Raw genomic sequence first — 20,111 nt, forward strand, 5'->3', positions numbered from 1 at the left:
GCACAGGGACTCATTTGTTCATTGCTGTGCCGCAGTGCCTAGCACAGTGCTTGGACCATTAGGTCTTCAACACTTGTCCGATGAATCCATGATTGTCCATCTTGTCTATGGTCTAAGACAGCTGCATGACTCGTCACAAAACTCCTTTCCTTATGCTACTTTTCCAATAACTTGGGAAGCACTCAGAACAGAAAAGGAGACATCACTTAGCCCCCACAATGAGGGACCTCAAATCTCCTCCCCCTTCACCCATCTGTAGAAATAAGAGAGACGTTCAGCGAGCTGCTCTGCAAGGGCTCTAGCAGCTGACAATTCTGTGACGCTGTCTGGCCAAGCTTACGAGACTTTAAAGTGCAGCAAGAGAGAGAAGGAAGCAGGTAGGGAGAAGGAAGTCATCTTAGAAGGAACTGAGAGAGGAAGGCAGCCTAGCCTGGTTAAAAACATGTACTTATGCCTTCACCTTTTCAGGGTCTCACGACCACCGCTTTTAAATCTTTTCGTCTCGGGAGGGCACTAGGGGCCTGCCACGGGCCTCCTGAGGCAGCGCCATTTAATGGCGGCCAAGGGGCCTCAGCGTCTACCTTAAGAGGGTCTCCACCCACATTTCGGTTCTTTGTTAGCTAACTGTGCTCAGCCGGGGACAGTGTAAATATTCTGTTCAGAAAATGCACTCCAGTGTGAACCAAGCGTAGCAGAGAGTGATCTAATTCAGCTGGGACGTTGGCGCCTGACCAACTCCCCTAAGAACCGACAACGGACATCCATCATGGCCGCCGGCGACAGCGCAGCGAGAAGCAACTGATAGGAAATGGCGCCGGGGCGCGCGGCCAGACTCGCAAGGCCCAGGGCGGCGGGGCCAGATGGCTGGCAAGACCATCTTCGAGAGCCAGCCAGGGACCCTGAAGACGCTCGTGGGAGTTTGACACCTGGAGACCCTGAAACTTGACGCCTTCAATATGGAGGACAGTTATTGTCTCTGCAAGGAAACTTACACAAGCAGGCCAGTATTCCGTCCCGTGTCGGAACCCGGCAATATCCTCTATTCTCTAAACAAAATGCGTTACGCACACTGCGCATCTTCGCAATAGTGGGCCGGCTAAGGACGCAAAGAATGTTACGTCGCTCTCCCCCTCCCCTCCCTACCCCTAGTTCTGGTTCAGGTAGTGCGAGAACTCTACGCCTGATCCGTACTTTGTTTTTCTGCTCCCGACCGCAAAGTGCGCCCGCCTCCGCAACTGACGTAAAATGCTTCCAAGAATACCCGTAGTACTCTGCGAAGCCCGCGGGCTATTCCGAGACGTTGTTTACGTATCGTCTCCGGCGTACGTAGCGTTAAGCTGGAGCAGTCTCAGTGCCGGCCGCCATTTTGTGCAGTCGCTGGGAAGGAAGGAGACGTCTAAACCGCGGCACTGCCGGGTTTGAGCGTAGCCAAACCTACCCACTGCTTCTGTAACCCCGATTCTCTGTGTTTTGCTCCCGTCTCCGACGAGAGAGGCGGCGACGGTGGCGTCTGCGACGGGAGACAGCGCGTCGGAGCGAGAAAGCGCCGCGCCTGCCGCCGCCCCAACAGCGGAGGCGCCGCCGCCATCGGTCGTCACTAGACCGGAGCCGCAGGCCCTCCCGAGCCCGGCCATCCGTGCCCCGCTCCCAGATCTCTATCCATTTGGGACCATGCGCGGAGGCGGCTTTGGGGACCGGGACCGGGATCGTGACCGTGGAGGGTAAGGGGGGAGGAGGAAAGGAAAGGCCTTGTGTGCACGCGGGGCGGGGAGGAGGTTGCTTCCTGAGGAGACCGCAGCCTGCGGTCGAGCGGAAGACTTTAGAGCTGACCACGAGCGTGGGAGCAACGCTCCCGACTCTGGGAGGCGAGGCGACCCGGGACGTAATACCGGTTTAGAGCGCGGGCCTCTGGGTGGGCCTGGGCCCCCGGGTCACTGGTGACCCGGCAGGGGGGGCGGCGGCTTGGCGACGCCCCAGCCCCTGCTTGCGGACGGTCGTCGTGGCGCGGCGCGGCCCGGCCTCAGCCCCGCGGGGAGCAGGAGGGGAGGCCTGGCCGCCGCCAACTCAGACCGGGCCTCCTTCGTTTCCCGGCTTTCGAGCCCGGCCGATTTGAGCCAGTCATTTGATCTCTCCAGGCCTAGTGTTTATCCGTGAAACTCGGATGTTCTTGCTGAGAGAAGAAGATGAGGTCTCCGAGTTCAGCCTGGGAAAATCTTTTACGCGAAATGGCTTCCCTGTTCATGGAACTGGAAACCTGGCTTGAAACTAGAGACTAAGAGGCTGAGTGGTAGTCTTTAAAATATTTAAAAATTACCTTTAGTCGTATTTTAAAATAATTCGATGGAAGCACATTGGAATGCAAAGCGATGGGATTACTTGCCCTGTAAATGGTCGTTTGGGGGGAGGGAGTTTTTGGTTTGGTCGTTATTACAGGGTTGTTTTTTTTTTTTTTAATGTTTCAGTCTTTTTTTTTTTTTCCTTCGCTAATTGGACTGAAGCATTAACTTCTAAGCCTAGCTTGAAAATTTTTGATATTGTAATGCCACGGTTATTGGGTTGGAAGTTAACAGGATTAAACCTGGAGTCTTCCCAGATAACTGAGATTCAAGTCTTAATGTGTCCCCCCCCACACCGTTAAAGGAAAAAGTTGCTTTAGAGATCCGTGTTGACTTATGCTGTTTACTTTTTTGTAATAAAAGTTTTATCTATGGATAAAAAGTTTATGTGACGCCACTTCTTAATATATATATGAGTGTGTGTGACTTTGGGCAAGATCCTGAACCTTTGTGAGCCGATTTTCTCATCTGAAGATGGGGATAGTAATTGCCTTTGCATTGTTATCCAGAATTGAGATACTGTGTGTAATTGTCTCTCTGTAGTAGGCATTCTGTTAATGCTATTTTCTCACACATTTTTGTTTTGTGGTTCAGATACACAAGTACCAGACCTTCTAGTCACAAGCTCCTCAATTATCTCTTAATTCACTAACTAAAAAGGATTGCTTTGACTTACACCTTGTTATGAAGGAAAATATTTGATTTTACCATTAAATTCGGAGGGCTGTAAGTGGAATGTTTGCTTAGTGTTTCACAGTATAGCTAAATTTAGAAGTAAATTTCAGTACAGCCACTTAGGAAAAAGAACTTAATGTTACCTGTAAAATGAAGATGACCCAGAATTCCTCTCTTAAGCTTTATACCCTAGACTCTTAGGCCTAGAGAAACCCTGTACACATACCCCGGTATCCATGTTTATAACAGTGTTTTCATGACAGTATTAGGAACAGCTCAAACGTCTGGATAAATTCGTACAATAGAGTGCAGTACAACAGTGAAAAAGAAAAACTTGTATCAACATGGATGATTCACAAATATAATGTTAAGTAAAACAAGTTATACTAGAAGAATAACATATAAGGACACTAACAAATATGACAAGACCAAAAAACGATGCAGTGGTTAAAATTCGAGGTACTAGTTATGATGGGGATTGTAAACTTGAAATAGGCACATGGAGACTACCAGGGTACTGATAATGATTGTTATTTTACCGTGGGTGTTTGGTTTAATATCTTACTGTATATAGGCTTTAATAATAAAAGTTCATTATTTGAAAAGAGAAAATGAATTACTGATCCATTCTTAGTTTACCCCACCCATATTGACTCTTAAGTGTCAGATGACATTAAAAAAAAGACTTTAGAAATAATTCATTTCAAACAAAATGGCACTCTTTAATAAGGTCTGTACCCTAATTCTACCTTTACTATGAAATTTCCTGTGTTATTTGAATTGCTGCTGTTTGTTCTGAACTGAACAGAGCTGAAATGGATTATTGTTTTGAAAGGGGAATGAGTGAGGTAGTGTACGTACACGGACAGTACAAATGTGCATTGTACATTTAAACTAGCTTGATTTTGCATGTTAATGTACAGATCTTCAAAACTGGTATTGCAAAGCCAAATTAAACTTAATACTCGGTAAAAACATTAAATGAGCAGCATGGTATGCAGGGGGTTAGGATATGTGCATCTTTAAACGGTGGCACAAATATACTCAAATTATACAAGAGAAAAGGCTCAAGTACTGTTCTAGGTTGTTATTTTAAGGTCTGGGTAGCACTGGAATGCAACAGCAGCAGCATTGAAATGGCATTTCTAGGAACCGCATAAATTTATATAATTAGGCAGCCAATCTCTGAAAATTGGTCTTGGGTCATTTTTATTCTTTACAAGACTGACAATCTAATGACTTGGCTTTTTTATTTGTAGAGTACCTTATTTAAAATTGTGTTAGTTGCTTCACTTGCAAGTGAGGGGGGAGGGGTCAATCCATGTAGTTTTTAGGTCTGTTCAGTCTTAAGCCTGAGGGCATATTGAAGGTGTCTTAGGTATCGATCAACAGTAGTATAAATGGAATCAGCCAAGTTCTGCCTTTTGAATGTAAATATTTAATAGTCCCAGTAAAATTTCCAGCCATCAATCTTTGTGTGTATTTAGAGAAGTGTATAGCTGGGTCTTTAAGCCAAAGAATTTTAAGAGCATTTTGAATTCCAGGAAATTGAGGCCCTTTAGGATAGTTAGTACATATACTGCCTGTTGATTATTAAGTGGAACCACTTGCCAGAGGATATGAATGAGTTAGAGTGGAAAAGAATTAAATTCAGTGTATTTTCAGGAGTAAGGAAATGGGATGAAAACATACTGTATATTATTTGTCCATCAGACAACGCCCTGCACTTTAATAGGTTGAAATACAGAAATGAAGACCATCTTAGTGTTGGGATTCTTATAGGAAAAGTAGAATGTATCAAGTTCGGCTAGTGGCCATATTTGTATTCCAGTTGAACTTGTCTGTTGTGAAAGACAGATAAAGCAAAAAGATTGATTTTTAAATAGAGATTTAAAGACCTTAAATAAGCCTTATTAATGGTTCTTTTAGTAAATTTATAGTTAATAGTGCTATTTGCCTGTGAACAGAAAGGAGAAAGAAGATAAAGGTGGAGATAAAGTGGAAGGAAAGATCATAAATTTTTGCCCTGGCCATTCATTAGCATAAACAAAAGGTGAAGACTAGCCTACCAGTCTTTTAGGGGTCCTAGTAGTTTTCCTTAGCAGATTAGCAGGCAAAAGGAGTGCTCATCACAGTATAAAGGGGTAAAGGGTTCAAAAGCTGTTCCAAGTATGGAGCCGCTTGAACTGTTTTTCTTCCTGTCCACAATTTTGCCCTAATTTAAACTTCTGTGTCCTCACCTACATTTCAGAACATTACATAAGAGTAGAGACTTCTATTCACTTCAGTATTTGTAGCACCACTTAAAACAGTACCTGGTACATAGTTGGTACCCAGTAACTATTTGTTAAATGAATACAATTAGGCCAGCTTGTACTGAGTGTTTACTATGCCAGATACTGTTTTAAGCACTTTACACGTAAACATTTTTTTGGAGGGGGCTGGTGGTATCTTAAGAGTCCCATCTTTTTACATGTTTTTATGGCACCTAAGGCATTTTGCTTTAAAAACACTAAAAAGATTAAAATGTTGGTGTTTCTAGATTTGGAGCAAGAGGTGGTGGTGGCCTTCCCCCGAAGAAGTTTGGTAATCCTGGGGAGCGTTTACGTAAAAAGAAGTGGGATTTGAGTGAGCTCCCCAAGTTTGAGAAGAATTTTTATGTTGAACATCCAGAAGTGGCAAGGCTGACTCCGGTAAGTTTGGGGGGTTTTATTCATTCACTTTTTTTTCATACACAGTAATGAACCAAGTATGTACATTAGCCAGAGTATACTCATATACAGCCGTTGCTGTTATATGTTTTAGTCTAGTGTGGTGGTACTTTCCTTGGTTCTTGTTAGGATTGCTGATACAAGAGAAACCAGTAATACCTAATGTATTACATGGTTCTCATTTGTTGGTTATATTTTCCAACCAATTTGTTACGTGATTTTAGTTGTATATGAGGTGTCATGTCTTTTCATCTATGAAGTAAATTAAAATTTCAAAACATTGGCTTTTACTCCTGTTTGTATTTTTAACCTCATGATTATTTTGGACTCTACGCATGACATGGTAACTTGTTCAGAAGAAAGTGTGAGGAAAGAGCACTTGGTCCTAACTTCCACATTTTCTCCCTCTTCCTACTTCTGGCCTTGGGCAATTTACTAATCTTTCTGAGTAACTTTTCTCATGTGGAAAATGGAACGGTTGCTGACCTGCTTCATTGACTCAGAGTTGGATGAAGCTGGACACATATGAAAGCACTATAAGAAGTGTTATACATATTTTCCAATGTAATTGTGGATTTGATGATAATTGTTCTGCTGTATTGGAACATAAAGTTTTGCATGTTTAGAATAACTTGTTTACTGATTTGTCTTACTTTGTTGTCTTACATAGTATGAGGTTGATGAACTACGCCGAAAGAAAGAGATTACAGTGAGAGGAGGTGATGTTTGTCCTAAACCTGTGTTTGCCTTCCATCATGCTAACTTCCCACGTAAGTGTTTTTCAATCCAGTATCTTAATTGTTAATTTAGCTTGAACGGTCAGTGTGGTCATAGGTTATTTAAAGGTTTTGACCCAGGCTCAGGATTTTGTTTAAAAGACAAGTAGAAACTTTTCACAAAGGTTTTTGGGGGTTTTTGTTTGTGTGTGTGTGTTTGTGGTTTGGGGTTTTTGTTTTATTTTTATTTATTATTATTTTTTTGTGTGTGGTATGCGGCCTCTCACTGCAGTGGCCTCTCCCGTTGCGGAGCACAGGCTCCAAACCCGCAGGCTCAGCGGCCATGGCTCACGGGCCCAGCCGCTCCGCGGCATGTGGGATCTTCCCGGACCGGGGCACGAACCCGCGTCCCCTGCATCGGCAGGCGGACTCTCAACCACTGCGCCATCAGGGAAGCCCTGTTTTGTTTTATTTTTAATGCTCATGTTTTCTCTGCTTATAACTTTTTTGGGTTTTTTGCTTTTTTTCCCCATTTTTCCCTGGGATTTTGCCTCTACCTTTTAGAAAACAGCAAAATGAAATTGCTTTCCAGCTGGTTAAAATTTGAATTAGATAAACAATAAGTGACTACCATATACCATGGTAGTCATTACCATGTTAAATACTTGAGAGCAGTGGTTTTCAAGTTTTCGAGGATAAGGGTAGATGGCTGTGACAGTAGCCTTCTTGAGAAGTAGTAATTAGCAGCTCAAAGATTCAGTACTGAAGGAAAAAACAATACTTGGAGAGATGTAAAGCTGGGTAAATCTTCCCTTCAATGAGCTTAACAGTTTTTTAAATTTCTTTTGGCTGTGGGTCCTTAGTTTTACTTAAAGTAGTAATATCGATTTTCATACAGAATACGTAATGGATGTGTTGATGGATCAGCACTTCACAGAACCAACTCCAATTCAGTGCCAGGGATTTCCCTTGGCTCTTAGTGGCCGGGATATGGTGGGCATTGCTCAGACTGGCTCTGGGAAGACATTGGCGGTATGTACCAGCAAGGGAAGGTTTTTAATATTGTGGTAACTTATTTTGCTATTGTAAATACTCCATATGTTCTCAATTCTTGAAATTCTAATTCAGATAGGGATAATATTTCAGCTTTTTTAGCTATCTGAAATATGTGGAAGCATTTTGTGTTCAAATATACATTGCACATATGTGTAACAGTTGTGAGTTCTGTTTTCCCTTTCCTAGTTACTTAGGTGTTATCAATTACTGTGATAATTTAGAACAATTAATATAATGGCTTAGTTTTGGTGTAACACTGTCCTTCTTTCCCCCCACCCCAGTATTTGCTGCCTGCTATTGTTCATATTAACCACCAGCCTTACTTGGAAAGAGGAGATGGCCCAATTGTAAGTGTGTTTCAGTTTGTTTACACTTCTAAGAATGACTACAACTTAATGATTATTGTGTTTCAGGCACTGTGCTTTACATATGTTCTCAGATTTCATTCTCAACCTTACCTTCTGTATCTGGAAGAGAGATTATGTCTACCTTACTGATAAATTTTAGACACAGTGCAATTAAATGACTTGCCCAGGGTCATATAGGAATTAAATGGCTGAGCTTGAATTTGAACTACTCGTACTTTTAACCATTATGCCCATTACCTTCATATAGAGGCATTTACTCTGCATTAAATTCAAGTGCAATTCTTAATTGCTCATTGATGCTATGAGGGATAAAAAAGTATGAAATGAGATCCTTGCCCTGTGGCTGAGTTGGATTTGGGATGTGTATTCTTTTTTTTTTTTTTTCGGTATGCGGGCCTCTCACTGTTGTGGCCTCTCCCGTTGCGGAGCACAGGCTCCGGACGCGCAGGCCCAGCGGCCATGGCTCACGGGCCCAGCCGCTCCGCGGCATATGGGATCCTCCCAGACCGGGGCACGAACCCGTATCCCCTGCATCGGCAGGTGGACTCTCAACCACTGCGCCACCAGGGAGGCCCGGGATGTGTATTCTTTATGGTTAAGTGATGCGTCTTTAAATGTTTATAGAGCAGCGTGATTTTCTTGTTTGATCATTTTCATTTATGCTATTTACTGTAAGATTTCAGTAGTGGTCTTCAAACATTTTGAATGTACATTCTTAACTTTATTTTAATAGAGCTTGCACTCACTGTATATGTTCATGAATACATTATTATAGTATGTCTCAGTGTATTCACAACAAGAAATAATGCATTACCTTTCATTAACATAATATGTAATGTATTCCATACGGCTAATAGAGTTAGCTTTATTGTCATTAGTTAATGTCTAATGGATCAGTACACCAAGTGAGAGTCAGTGTTAACAGTATATAGATAGATACCTGTTTCGAAGTGTCTTAATTTTGTATTTTTTGGCCAACTTCTTGTCACATTGTGTATAAGTCATCCTTGTTTTTGCCTAATGTGCCTGGCTAAGAGCTTAAACTTGATGTCAGAAAAGTGTCAGCTTTGCTCATTTCCTGTTCATCTGTTTCTAATTTTTTTTCTTTAATTGGGATACAGTTGATTTACAATGCTGTGTTAGTTTCTACTGTACAGCGAAGTGGAGTTCCCTGTGCTATACAGCAGATTCTCATACATATTAGTGTATACATGTCAATCCCAGTCTCCCAATTTGTTTCTAATATTTAATCCATGGTTTTGCAGGAATATTTTATAGCTACTTACTCATTTTGTGAGTTGTTTAGTTAAAACTAGGTAATAAAGTCTGTAAATCTACTTACATAGCGCACATAACGGTAATGAATTGTGTCAAAAGTCAACCATCATACCACATGCCAAGTATTAGTTCTCATAATTTTTGCCACACTCCAGTGCACTGTCTTATACTCCCTGCCTTCCCAACTCCCCACCCCATCACACACTTTGAAAGTACCAAATTAGACAATAGAGAATTAAATAACCTTTTTGTACTTTTTTTTTTCCTCCTTAAACTTGGGATAAGTGTCTCAAGTGATTTGTTTGTTTGTTTGTTTGTTTTAGTGTCTAGTTCTGGCTCCTACCAGAGAGCTTGCCCAGCAGGTACAGCAGGTGGCTGATGACTATGGCAAATGTTCTAGATTGAAGAGCACTTGCATTTATGGAGGTGCTCCTAAAGGTCCCCAGATTCGAGACTTGGAGAGAGGTAATTTAAAAAATCAGTGTTTAAGAATTATTAGTTTCTCTCATTTTACCAATTTCTGTAAATGAAATTGAAAAACAGTGGATTCTGGTTGGGGGGCGGAGATCAGTATTTCAGCAGCTTAGCAATTCTCTAATATGGTTAAAATGCTATTTTAGGGAAGTTCAGTGTGACTAGAGACTTAAACTTAGTCGAGGTTTGGATGATTATACATAAATTTTTGTTACATCCTGCTTTTCCAGGCCCTGTGTTAAAATTTAGTTAGTGTTCTGCAGCACTGAGTACAACCACCAGAGTTGGTGCTTCTTAGCTTGCTGAGGCTTGAACAGTGTATAAAGAATTCTTAGTTGGATAGATCTTTGGATTTGTTTTACAGGTGTTGAGATCTGTATAGCTACTCCTGGACGCCTGATAGATTTCCTGGAGTCAGGAAAGACAAATCTTCGCCGATGTACTTACCTTGTACTGGATGAGGCTGACAGAATGCTTGATATGGGCTTTGAACCCCAGATTCGTAAAATTGTTGACCAAATCAGGGTGTGTAAAGCTGATAATTCGTTGTCTTATACCCTTTGCCTGTAGTAATTACTTAATCTAAAAGAAAGCCTTTCCTTTCCTTTCCGGATAGCCTGATAGGCAGACATTAATGTGGAGTGCAACCTGGCCAAAAGAAGTAAGACAGCTTGCAGAGGATTTCCTTCGTGATTACACCCAGATCAACGTAGGCAATCTGGAGTTGAGTGCCAACCACAACATCCTCCAGATTGTGGATGTCTGCATGGAAAGTGAAAAAGACCACAAGTATGAAAGATTTCACTGTTTTGATGATGCTGATAAACCTTTCCTAATAATCCTCCAAAACTAAAGTGTTACAGAAGCCAGTATTTTTTGGGCTTGAAAACATTAAAAGCATTGCTAGCTTTCTAACAATCCATTCTTTATATTATTCATCAGAGCTTGTGGTTAAAGGCAAGGATTCTGGATCCTTGGATTTGAATCCCAGTTCTGATAATTACCAGCTGTAGAGAAAGTAATTTGAAAAGAAAGTACTAAAGCTTTGGAGGGTTGATAATGCAAACATTGCTTCTGCGTGATGTGTAGGGGGTCTTCTCTGGATGACTGAATTGTTTGGTCTTGTTTTCAGGTTGATCCAACTCATGGAGGAAATAATGGCTGAAAAGGAAAATAAGACAATAATATTTGTAGAGACGAAAAGACGCTGTGATGACCTCACTCGAAGGATGCGCAGAGATGGGTGAGTGCAGCACTGAGGTAATTAATTTGCCTCAGATTTTATAGTTCAGTAGGAATTTCTAAATTGATGTTGTGAATGTTGTATAATATTTCAACAATGCCAAACATGTACTTTGCTCTTTTCTTCTGACAGTTGGCCAGCTATGTGTATCCATGGAGACAAGAGTCAACCAGAAAGAGATTGGGTACTTAATGGTGAGTTCAGAACTGAGCATTGTCCTTATGCTCTGTTTCAAGGATTGGCAAACTTTCTGTAAAGAGCCAGGTAGTAAATATTTTTGGCTTTGCAGACTGTATAGTGTTTTGTGTCACAACTGTTCAACTCTGCTGTTGTAGCACAAAAATGGCCATAGGCATTATTGTAAAGAGACAGCCTGGCTGTGTTCCAACAAAACTTCATTTGCAAAAATAGGCATTGTGCCAGATTTGACCCAAAGACCAGGGTTTGCCTAGCTCTGCTCTAGTTAATTGAATATTGGGGGCATTTTTGTCATGTCCACCATACTTCAAGGTCATTAGTGCTGGCTCTTTACACCACTTTTTCACCACTTAGACCACCCTTTCTTTATCTAATGAGTTCTTGTCTTTATAGATATGTACACCAGCCTGGAAGCTCCCCACATCCCATACTTGGGGGATTTTAGTGGAGGCTTCGTCACGTTAACTCAGTCTCCCTCTCTGCTCCGCTCCTCTCCTCTCCGGAGTGGGGCTCAAAGTTCCAAGCTTCTCTGATCATGGCTTGGTCTTTCTGGTGAACAGCCTCCATCCAGGAGCTATTCTGGAGCCCATCAAGTGTCTTTTCACTAGAACAAAGATTCCTGTCTTGTTGTTCTTCTTGTTTAGGAACTCTTGTTCACGGACCAGGGTCAAAGACTTAAGTATTAGAATAAAAGATTCTCCTAGCATCCCTGTTTTACAAGGGTTTTAGGAGCTCTGTGCCAGGAACTGAGGGCAGAGACCAGTATATATATTCTGTTATTTCACAGGGCAAAGTTAATGGTTTCTCCTTTCATTCCACATCTTTTTTTTTTTTTTTTTTTTTTGCGGTATGCTGGCCTCTCACTGCTGTGGCCTCTCCCGTTGCGGAGCACAGGCTCCGGACGCGCAGGCTCAGCGACCATGGCTCACGGGCCCAGCCGCTCCGCGGCACATGGGATCCTCCCGGACCGGGGCACGAACCCGTGTCCCCTGCATCGACAGGCGGACTCTCAACCACTGTGCCACCAGGGAAGCCCCATTCCACATCTTTTAAACTTCCTCCCTTTCCATACCCCCTCCCCCAACCCCACTTTTGGTTTTGTTTTATTTGGGAGACAACTTTGCTGTCATAATTTAAGGGAAGAAAATTTCCAGCTCATGTTAATTCTGTTACACATTGCCACACCATTTTAATGGTACTTCATTATTAGAGGTAAATTTTTTGATGTGTTGCTCCTCTGCTAAAGGTGAGTATAATAAATATTTTCAAAAGAATTACTATTATCTTTAAATTTAAAAGAGCTTGGCGTGTTCTTACACCATTACTTGAAGTTTTAATATGATAGGGTAAGAAGGCCAGATAGCTGGGAATGTTTATTTGGTCATTTTTTAAAGATATATCACGGTGTAGCCTTAATTTTATAACTTGCTTTCATGGTACTATCCTTGTTTTACAGAGTTCCGTTCTGGAAAGGCTCCCATTCTCATTGCCACAGATGTAGCCTCCCGTGGGCTAGGTTTGTATAGATAGGTGTCTCTGTCAATGGTATATGTATCTTTTGGTTAAAAAGATTTGCTTGTCTTTTCACATTAGAGTTGCATATACGTGTGTTTAGATAAATATTTAAAAGAGAAGAATTACATACAAAGTACGTGATTCCCCTTCCCCCCATGATTTTTTTTAACCTTGGTGGGTTTTTTGTTTGTTTTTTTGGGGTTTTTTCCTTTTATTTTCAAAGTCTCTTCCTGCTCCTAACAAACAGGCTTTGGTCTGCAGCAAGGCCTAGGCATGACTGTTTATTTAAACTGGTAGAGGGAGAGGAGACGTTCATTTGCACAGCTCAACTTCTTCCTGGTTTTATTCTATATTCTGGGTGAATAAAATGAGCCCAATTGAACCTAGCTATTAGAAGCTAATTTCTTCAGTTATTTTTTCCCCTCTACCAATCTATCTGCGGATGTCCAATTCCATAAATGCTAATATATTCTTGGGATTTAGTAAATCTATAGATACGATATCTTTCAGCAATTAAATCTGTGTTGCCCAATTTAATTTACTGAAGTAAAACTATCATGAGCACTCAGTTATCCCCTCCTCCCACCCATACTCATATCATCGATGTGCTGTCTTCCAATTTAAGAACTTAATTTGAAGTTGATGTTCTGGAGTTTTCAACCCATTAAGATTTAAGGTATTCAGAGATATTTTGTGGTACTTTAGCCCATTATTCTGAGCAAAACAGGTGTAACTCAAAACTTATATTTTAAAAAATGATAGAGTATTTCTGTCACAAAGATATTTTTAAATTATTGACAGATACTAATTTCTTGCCCAGGAAGGCGAGAAGCACCATATTCCCTTATGATATTCAGCATAGAGAGAGCAAGTATTCAAACTGGAATACAGAAGTAATGAAGGCTTTTTAAACATTGCACTCATCATTCCCTCCTTCAGAGGTGGTGACTTGCAGCCATGACTGAAAAATTGTCTCTGCCCTCTGAGGTCATGTCTGGATCTGTGCGGTTAGAACTTGGACCTGTTGGGAGAAGAGGCTGAGGCCTGAAAGCAGTTTACATAAAAGCTTTCAGTGATGGTGGTTTTTAAACAGGCTTGCTATGTGCTGGTAGCTTCTTTGTGCATCTTGCCTAGACAATTTAAAATATTTGTTCCATGTCCCCCTGCATTTCTGAACCAAATCAATTGGCTGCCATTAGAATAACTTAGACTCTTCATCCCACCCCCACTCATCCAAGAGAGGGGAGAGGGAAGGTATCTGAGTCTGTTTCTTGTTACTCAGCATCAGTGCTTGTTTTGGGCCCCTTTGTTTGCTGCCTTGTAAAAAAATCAAAAGGAAGGGGAAAACCCGCCAAAATGGCAGAATGCTGACCAAGGTCCTACAAGATCCTGGAAAGTGAAGGCTTCTACCTCATTAGACAGGGGTGCAATTTTCAGCTGAGTCACCAGGCCTTTTTTCACTTCCTGTCGAGCGATGGCCTCTTAAATGTTCCCTTCAGGTAAGTTCTTCGATTCCCATAATTTTATAATAGTCATCCTCAGGAAACCACTATTTATTCCCTTTCCAGTGGGATATTTTTTATTTTTCCTTTTTTTGTTTAAACTACACACTGTTAAACTAAAAGTATTGAATTTATTTTGTTTTGTTTTTTAACAGAAGCTTTGATAGCAGCTGCAGATCACTCAGTACATGGCCGAGGCAAATCTACATTGGCCCGAAGCAGCTCTAGATGAGCCTATTGACTAGTCTCAGCCCCTCCCAATTAGTGTTTGGAGATTCAGGCCATGTTATAGGGCTTGTCAGACAAAAAGTTCTTACCCTGGGCAGCTGGCCAAAACATTAACTTTTTGATTTCTTACCCTGCAACAGCATCTTCTCTAAAGACACCAAGGTAATATTGTGACAGTGCACAAATAACATCGGGGCAGGCTAGACTAGACTGGAGAGAAACAAATTCTGCGCTTGCTCTTATGTGCCCTCAGCCGGCTATATCTGTGCACACACAAGACACCTTTCTCGTATGAAGAACTTGCACCATGTCTGCCCACTATTGAACCCTTCCAGAAGTATTCCCAAGTGTTGATAGCTGAACTGTTGACTCCAGTCCCCAGTGCTTTCTGCTAGGAAAGCACACATCTGTGCATCCAGTGCAATAATTCAACCTGCTCTGCTGCCCGTGGTCTTACACAGTGGGAGTGAGTAAGGAGCATTATCCTAGCCCTGAAGATGTGGTCATGGAGCATAATTCCCCATTCCCCCCGTCTCACATCCATCCTGGCCCTGTAAATTTTTGTTTTCCCTTTGTTACATCAACGACCCTAGCCGGAGACTCACGCTGCCCCCTGTGATAAGTGCCTTCTCGTCTTTCTGGTGTGATTTCAGGACTTTAGGGGTCAGTAAAGACTGAGGAGCCTTTATTGTAATAAGAAACAGACATAATGCCCCTTTCTTCACAGGCCCTTTAACAACAGCTGAATTTTTTTTTTTTTAAATCATCTCCCCTTTCCCCCTGAAATTAATCCAGTCTGGGCAATAGATGCAGTCTGACCCTTTGGATGTAACTTACATTTTTTTTTATTAATTATTTTTTTCTACAATCACCCCAATTATCCTTGGGGGAGGCGTTGGAGGACCTGAAATTTTTACCCGAACCCAGGTTCTCCGGCGCTTGGCAACCAAATGGGGCTACAGAGAAGCATCTAAGCCAGTTCACAGAGCGAGCGTGTGTGGGGACTTCTCACTGCCACGGACCCTTGATGCATGCTCCCCGCGCTCCAGTGGTCCCGTGTCAGAAGGCGGAGTTTTCGAAAGGAGGCCGCCAAAAATAAAAGGCAAAGAGACGGGATCGGCTGCAGCGGTTTCCCAAAGGAGGAGGGAGTGTGCATCGGTCTGGTAACAAACAGAGAATGTTTTTTAATTATTTATATCACAAAAATCTGTGTTTTATCTAGGATATTTTCTGAATATTCTTTGTAAAATGCAGATTTTTTCCACAAAACATTAGGATTCTTTGTTATATTCTTAAACTTGTTTGTTTACGTAGGTAAAAATATACATTTAGCTGAAAGCATTACACTAACATTTACATACGTTAAGCTTTAGGAGATTATTCAATCCAATTCCCAGCAGTGGACAGAACATTAAACTTGTGTCTCAAGGTTTCATGGTTTTTCCCACACTCTTTGGCTGTTTAATTTTCCAGGTTACATAGACAATCTGTGATAATTGAAGCAAGGACTGAGTTAAAGTAACCTTGAGTTGAGAAAAAAACCTCATTTGGCAGAGCTGGGCTTGGTAGTGCAGTGAAATTTTAGTGTAATGTGCTCTTGTGGTAATTGAAAGAGGAAAGGTAATTTGGATATTTCTGCAAAGGAAAATAAGTGTATTTAACTTTGGCTCTGATCAGTTTTTTTTTAAGATAAGCAAAAAAATTTTAATCTAAATATCTTAAATCTCCATGAAAATGTAGTAATAAAGTATATGAAGTTTTTGTTTTTGTTTTTATTTTGTTTTCTTTTCTTTTTGCTCTGTGACTGGTTTAAAGGTAAGTTTGTTATATTACTGGTAGATTTTGCCAGGCTTCTCCCAACAGAGTAGAAGTGATTTGGCCTTGTAGCTTAATGATGGTACCACTTTCTACATTCCAGTTTTGAAAAGGATGGAACTGGAATTTGGTACAACTCCTGTCAGTAGTATATTGGTTAAGATACAGAAGAGGCAGGAGTTCGGATAGTTGAATGGGATTTCCTTAGGATTTTACAGCTGATAAAGATGCCGCTTCCTCTGCATGTCCCAAGCATCATTAATCCTCTTTTACTCTGTTGGGATGAGTCTTTTTTGTTCCTGTTCAGAGTGGTTACTAACTTAATCTTCTCTCCTCTTGCTGTCATCTGCATTCGTGCTTCCCACCTGTTGTTGGCATGTCCTTTACCTTCTCTTTCCCTGCCACATCAACCTACACACTGACTCATCGTTGGCTTTGAAGATGTGGAAGATGTCAAGTTTGTGATCAACTATGACTATCCAAACAGTTCAGAGGATTATGTGCACCGTATTGGCCGAACAGCCCGTAGCACCAACAAGGGCACCGCCTATACTTTCTTCACCCCAGGGAACTTAAAGCAGGCCAGAGAGTTGATCAAAGTGCTGGAAGAGGCTAATCAGGCTATCAATCCAAAACTGATGCAGCTGGTGGACCACAGAGGAGGCGGCGGAGGAGGGGGTAAGGGTAAGTCCTGGAGTTTTCCAGGTACTGCCAAGGTATCTTTTTTGTGTGTTCATTGTGCCTTGTTTTTTTTAAGCCAGTGAAGGTTAATGTATGTTGCTTAATAATTTTTCATAATCTCTTCTAAGTAAGACAATATGAAGTTTGGGAGCCTGTCATAGCCTTAGTAGTATGTTAGGTTTTCGGTTTTCCATATGGAGAAATCAGTAATTTTATACCATTTCATGGTAGTAGAGACAGGCGTAGTTACTGGATCTGAATTGGACAGTTGCAAAATATAGTAGGATCTGGGTTTCCTGCCTACAAGTTTGATAGGTTTGATAGGATGTTTTCCCCCCACTTACTGTATGTTGAAGCTTTACATCAGAATTCCCTTCGAGGTTTTTAAAATGCAGTTGTTTTTTTTAAGTGGGTTTGGAATTGAACTAGAAACCTGAACTTTTTCCCTAAAACTTGTGAGATGATTCTGATGCAGTTAGCTGTGCAAAGCAACATTTGAGAACCGGTGTGCACTAGTAGAGGATCCCTTCGTGGTCGTATGAACTTAGCTGCATGCCTTTTTTTGTTTTTTTAAACCGTTCTTACCATTTTTCTTACATTTTTAAGAGTGTGTTTCTTGGTAATCCTCAAATAAAGAGAGAGCCTAAAAGGTGAGAAGTTGAATATCCTTTAATAATGTTTACCGTTCTTTTGAGTATAAAGTGCTGATTTGGAAGCTGGCCTAGTGCTTAATTAGAGATCAAGAAAGAATATTGAATACTTTTGTACTGAGTAGCATTTTTACATGTGGTTATGTTTGGATCATATATGTAGCATTGAAAATTCCTTGTGTCCTCATCAGGAGGTCGTTCTCGATACCGGACCACTTCTTCAGCCAACAATCCCAATCTGATGTATCAGGATGAGTGTGACCGGAGGCTTCGAGGGGTCAAAGATGGTGGCCGGAGAGACTCTGCAAGCTATCGGGATCGTGGTGAAACCGATAGAGCCGGTTATGCTAACGGTAGTGGCTATGGAAGTCCAAATTCTGCCTTTGGAGCACAAGCAGGCCAATACACCTATGGTCAAGGCACCTATGGGGCAGCTGCTTATGGCACGAGTGGTTACACAGCCCAAGAATATGGTGCTGGCACCTACGGGGCCAGTAGCACCACCTCAACTGGGAGAAGTTCACAGAGCTCTAGCCAGCAGTTTAGTGGGATGGGCCGGTCTGGGCAGCAGCCACAGCCACTGATGTCACAACAGTTTGCACAGCCTCCGGGAGCTACCAATATGATAGGTTACATGGGGCAGACTGCCTACCAGTACCCACCCCCTCCTCCTCCCCCTCCTCCTTCACGTAAATGAAGCCACTCAGGTGGTAGTGACTTGTGCAGACTTAACTACATTTAAAGGAACGCTATCTTTTCCTTTTTTTCTTCCTCCCTTTTTCTTTCTTTTTCTTTTAAAATTTTTTTTCCCAACCATTGTGATTTGTCTTTCATACAGATTAGTTAGAATTCACTGCCAGGTTTTTTCTGCCTGCCAAAATGATCCAGTCTGTAATAACAGATTTTGTAAAAGTATATATATATGTATAGCCGACTGGAAGAGATTTTTTCCCCCCAACTTCTTGCATGTTGAGGATGTTTGAGCTATTTTTCATCTTTAAAAGAAAAAGTAAGGTGTTAGGCCCTTTTGTGGGAGCCCATTTTTTTGTTGTCCTGAGTTGCGGTCGGGGGGGAGGGTAGAGGGTTGAATTCTGCAGAAGAAGACGGCATCTTTGCTTTAAATTGCTCTCGTTACTGGAATGGAAAACCAAGAGGGAGTTCCCTGCACATTTTCTCTAATGCTTTTTAATGTTTTTTTTAAGCTGGACAGGGTTCCTCAGGCCTGATGAATTTTTAAGACAGTGCTTTGCCGTTGTCATTTTGGCTGATTACTTGTTAAGTGCATTTGACAGGTTTTTTTTTAATTCCGAATTGGCTTTGTCTCCCTTACACTCTGCCTTCCCCCTTCCCAATTACTGAAAAATAACCATTTTAGTTGTCAGGTTAGAAATTAAATTGCTGAGTCTTGAGTTTTTTTAAGTGTATCCTTTAAATTAAAAACCCCAAATGTTTATTGTAATGGTTAAATGTAGCATCTCAGCATCTGGGTGGAAGCTGCCTATTTTTCTTCCCCGTATTACCAGGGACCATCTGTGAAATTCATTTTCCAACCAGACAGCTGCTGTGAGCAGAATGAACATAAATGCTCACTGGAAATTTATGAACCAGTTAAATATGCATTCACCTGCAGAGCGAGAACCACGTTTAATTATAAACAGTATACTCCGTGGGCAGGTTTTCTTTTTAAACTCAGTATTTGTAGAGCTAGAGTAAAAGCAACCCTTTGCCAGCTACTCAGCCCTTTTGGCCAAGTTATCTTGAAGGGTCTTAAGGGTGTATTAACAACTCCTACTCTCTTCATACTCCCGTTCTCTGCAGTGCTTTGTAACAGCTTTTGGGGGCAGATTTTCCTCAGCATCCTTTTGCACTCAGCTTTTTACAGGTAGGTAGTGCTTAAGAAAAGTTACAGAGGACTAAAGTCCAAGTCCTTTTACTTTTCCTCCACCTGAAAGGTAGGTGAGATTGTCCCCTTCATAGTAATACCAACTGTTTTACTGAGACTTCATATAGCAGATGGGCCTGGAAAGAATTTTCTGCTCTTGTGTTCACTGTAACAGGACAGGGAGATCAGACAACCTCAGAAATCTCTTCGTTTCTAGTGTGGGACTTAATTTTTTAATATTGTTACCAATATTGTTCATTCACAGTGTAGTTAAAGGGGGGCGCCACCACTGCATTCTTTGGCTTAGGCCTGAGATAGCTTGCTGGTTTGTAAGATCAAAATATCTAAATACTTGAGGTTTTTGTTTTTGTTTTCCTCTTAAAATTCTTCAGGGAGAGAGAAGGGATTGTTTCTGAGGGGTACTGAAAGTGTGGTTGAATGTGCGACATACAGGTAGGTTGTCAGCATAAGCTGAAATGTATGCATGTGAGAACTTTGACATCTCCCCCCACCCCCCCCCACTTTCTTCTTTCTTAACTTCTTTTTCTCTTATAGAAGTTGAGGCTGAGGGAGGATGGTAGGCACAGGAAAAACATGGCAACACCACTCTGCTTTCAAACCAAAGTGTCCCCCCCCCCAAAAAAAAGTTCGTCTAAGCACTGATTAGTCCATTATAGGCATTTTTTTCTACACCAAAATTCTGTTTTTTTTTTTAACACAAAGGTGCCACCACAGGGGGTGTCCTACTCTCTTGCAAGTCTTGAAAGCATCCCTTTGCGGGAA

At 41.6% G+C, this 20,111-nt stretch overlaps 1 protein-coding gene across 2 annotated transcripts; it reads left to right on the top strand.

Moving 5' to 3' along the window:
* The first annotated feature begins 1,432 nt into the window (after positions 1-1,432).
* DDX17 (DEAD-box helicase 17) lies at positions 1,433-20,041 on the top strand. 2 transcript variants are annotated; one of them, XM_060113809.1, is made up of 13 exons: positions 1,433-1,721; positions 5,554-5,704; positions 6,393-6,492; positions 7,337-7,470; positions 7,776-7,841; positions 9,464-9,605; positions 9,979-10,139; positions 10,231-10,403; positions 10,747-10,857; positions 10,990-11,051; positions 12,512-12,571; positions 16,557-16,799; positions 17,638-20,041. In XM_060113809.1, exons 1-13 carry the CDS (start codon positions 1,672-1,674, stop codon positions 18,141-18,143), a joined length of 1,959 nt encoding a protein of 652 aa, XP_059969792.1. In that variant the 5' UTR covers positions 1,433-1,671; the 3' UTR covers positions 18,144-20,041. The 2 variants fall into 2 exon arrangements, with proteins under 2 accessions (XP_059969792.1, XP_059969793.1); XM_060113810.1 differs by having other exon boundaries at positions 16,557-16,793.
* The last annotated feature ends 70 nt before the right edge of the window (positions 20,042-20,111 follow it).

The sequence above is a fragment of the Mesoplodon densirostris genome, chromosome 11, assembly GCF_025265405.1.
Source record: "Mesoplodon densirostris isolate mMesDen1 chromosome 11, mMesDen1 primary haplotype, whole genome shotgun sequence".
Classification (NCBI taxonomy): domain Eukaryota; kingdom Metazoa; phylum Chordata; class Mammalia; order Artiodactyla; family Ziphiidae; genus Mesoplodon; species Mesoplodon densirostris.

Bases quoted from the DNA above. Each gene is read 5' to 3' on its own strand.
- DDX17 (XM_060113809.1), top strand. From the start codon at position 1,672: ATGCGCGGAGGCGGCTTTGGGGACCGGGACCGGGATCGTGACCGTGGA. The intron at 6,493-7,336 runs GTAAGTGTTTTT...ATTTTCATACAG, and splicing joins CCATCATGCTAACTTCCCAC to AATACGTAATGGATGTGTTG. The intron at 9,606-9,978 runs GTAATTTAAAAA...TTTGTTTTACAG, and splicing joins GATTCGAGACTTGGAGAGAG to GTGTTGAGATCTGTATAGCT.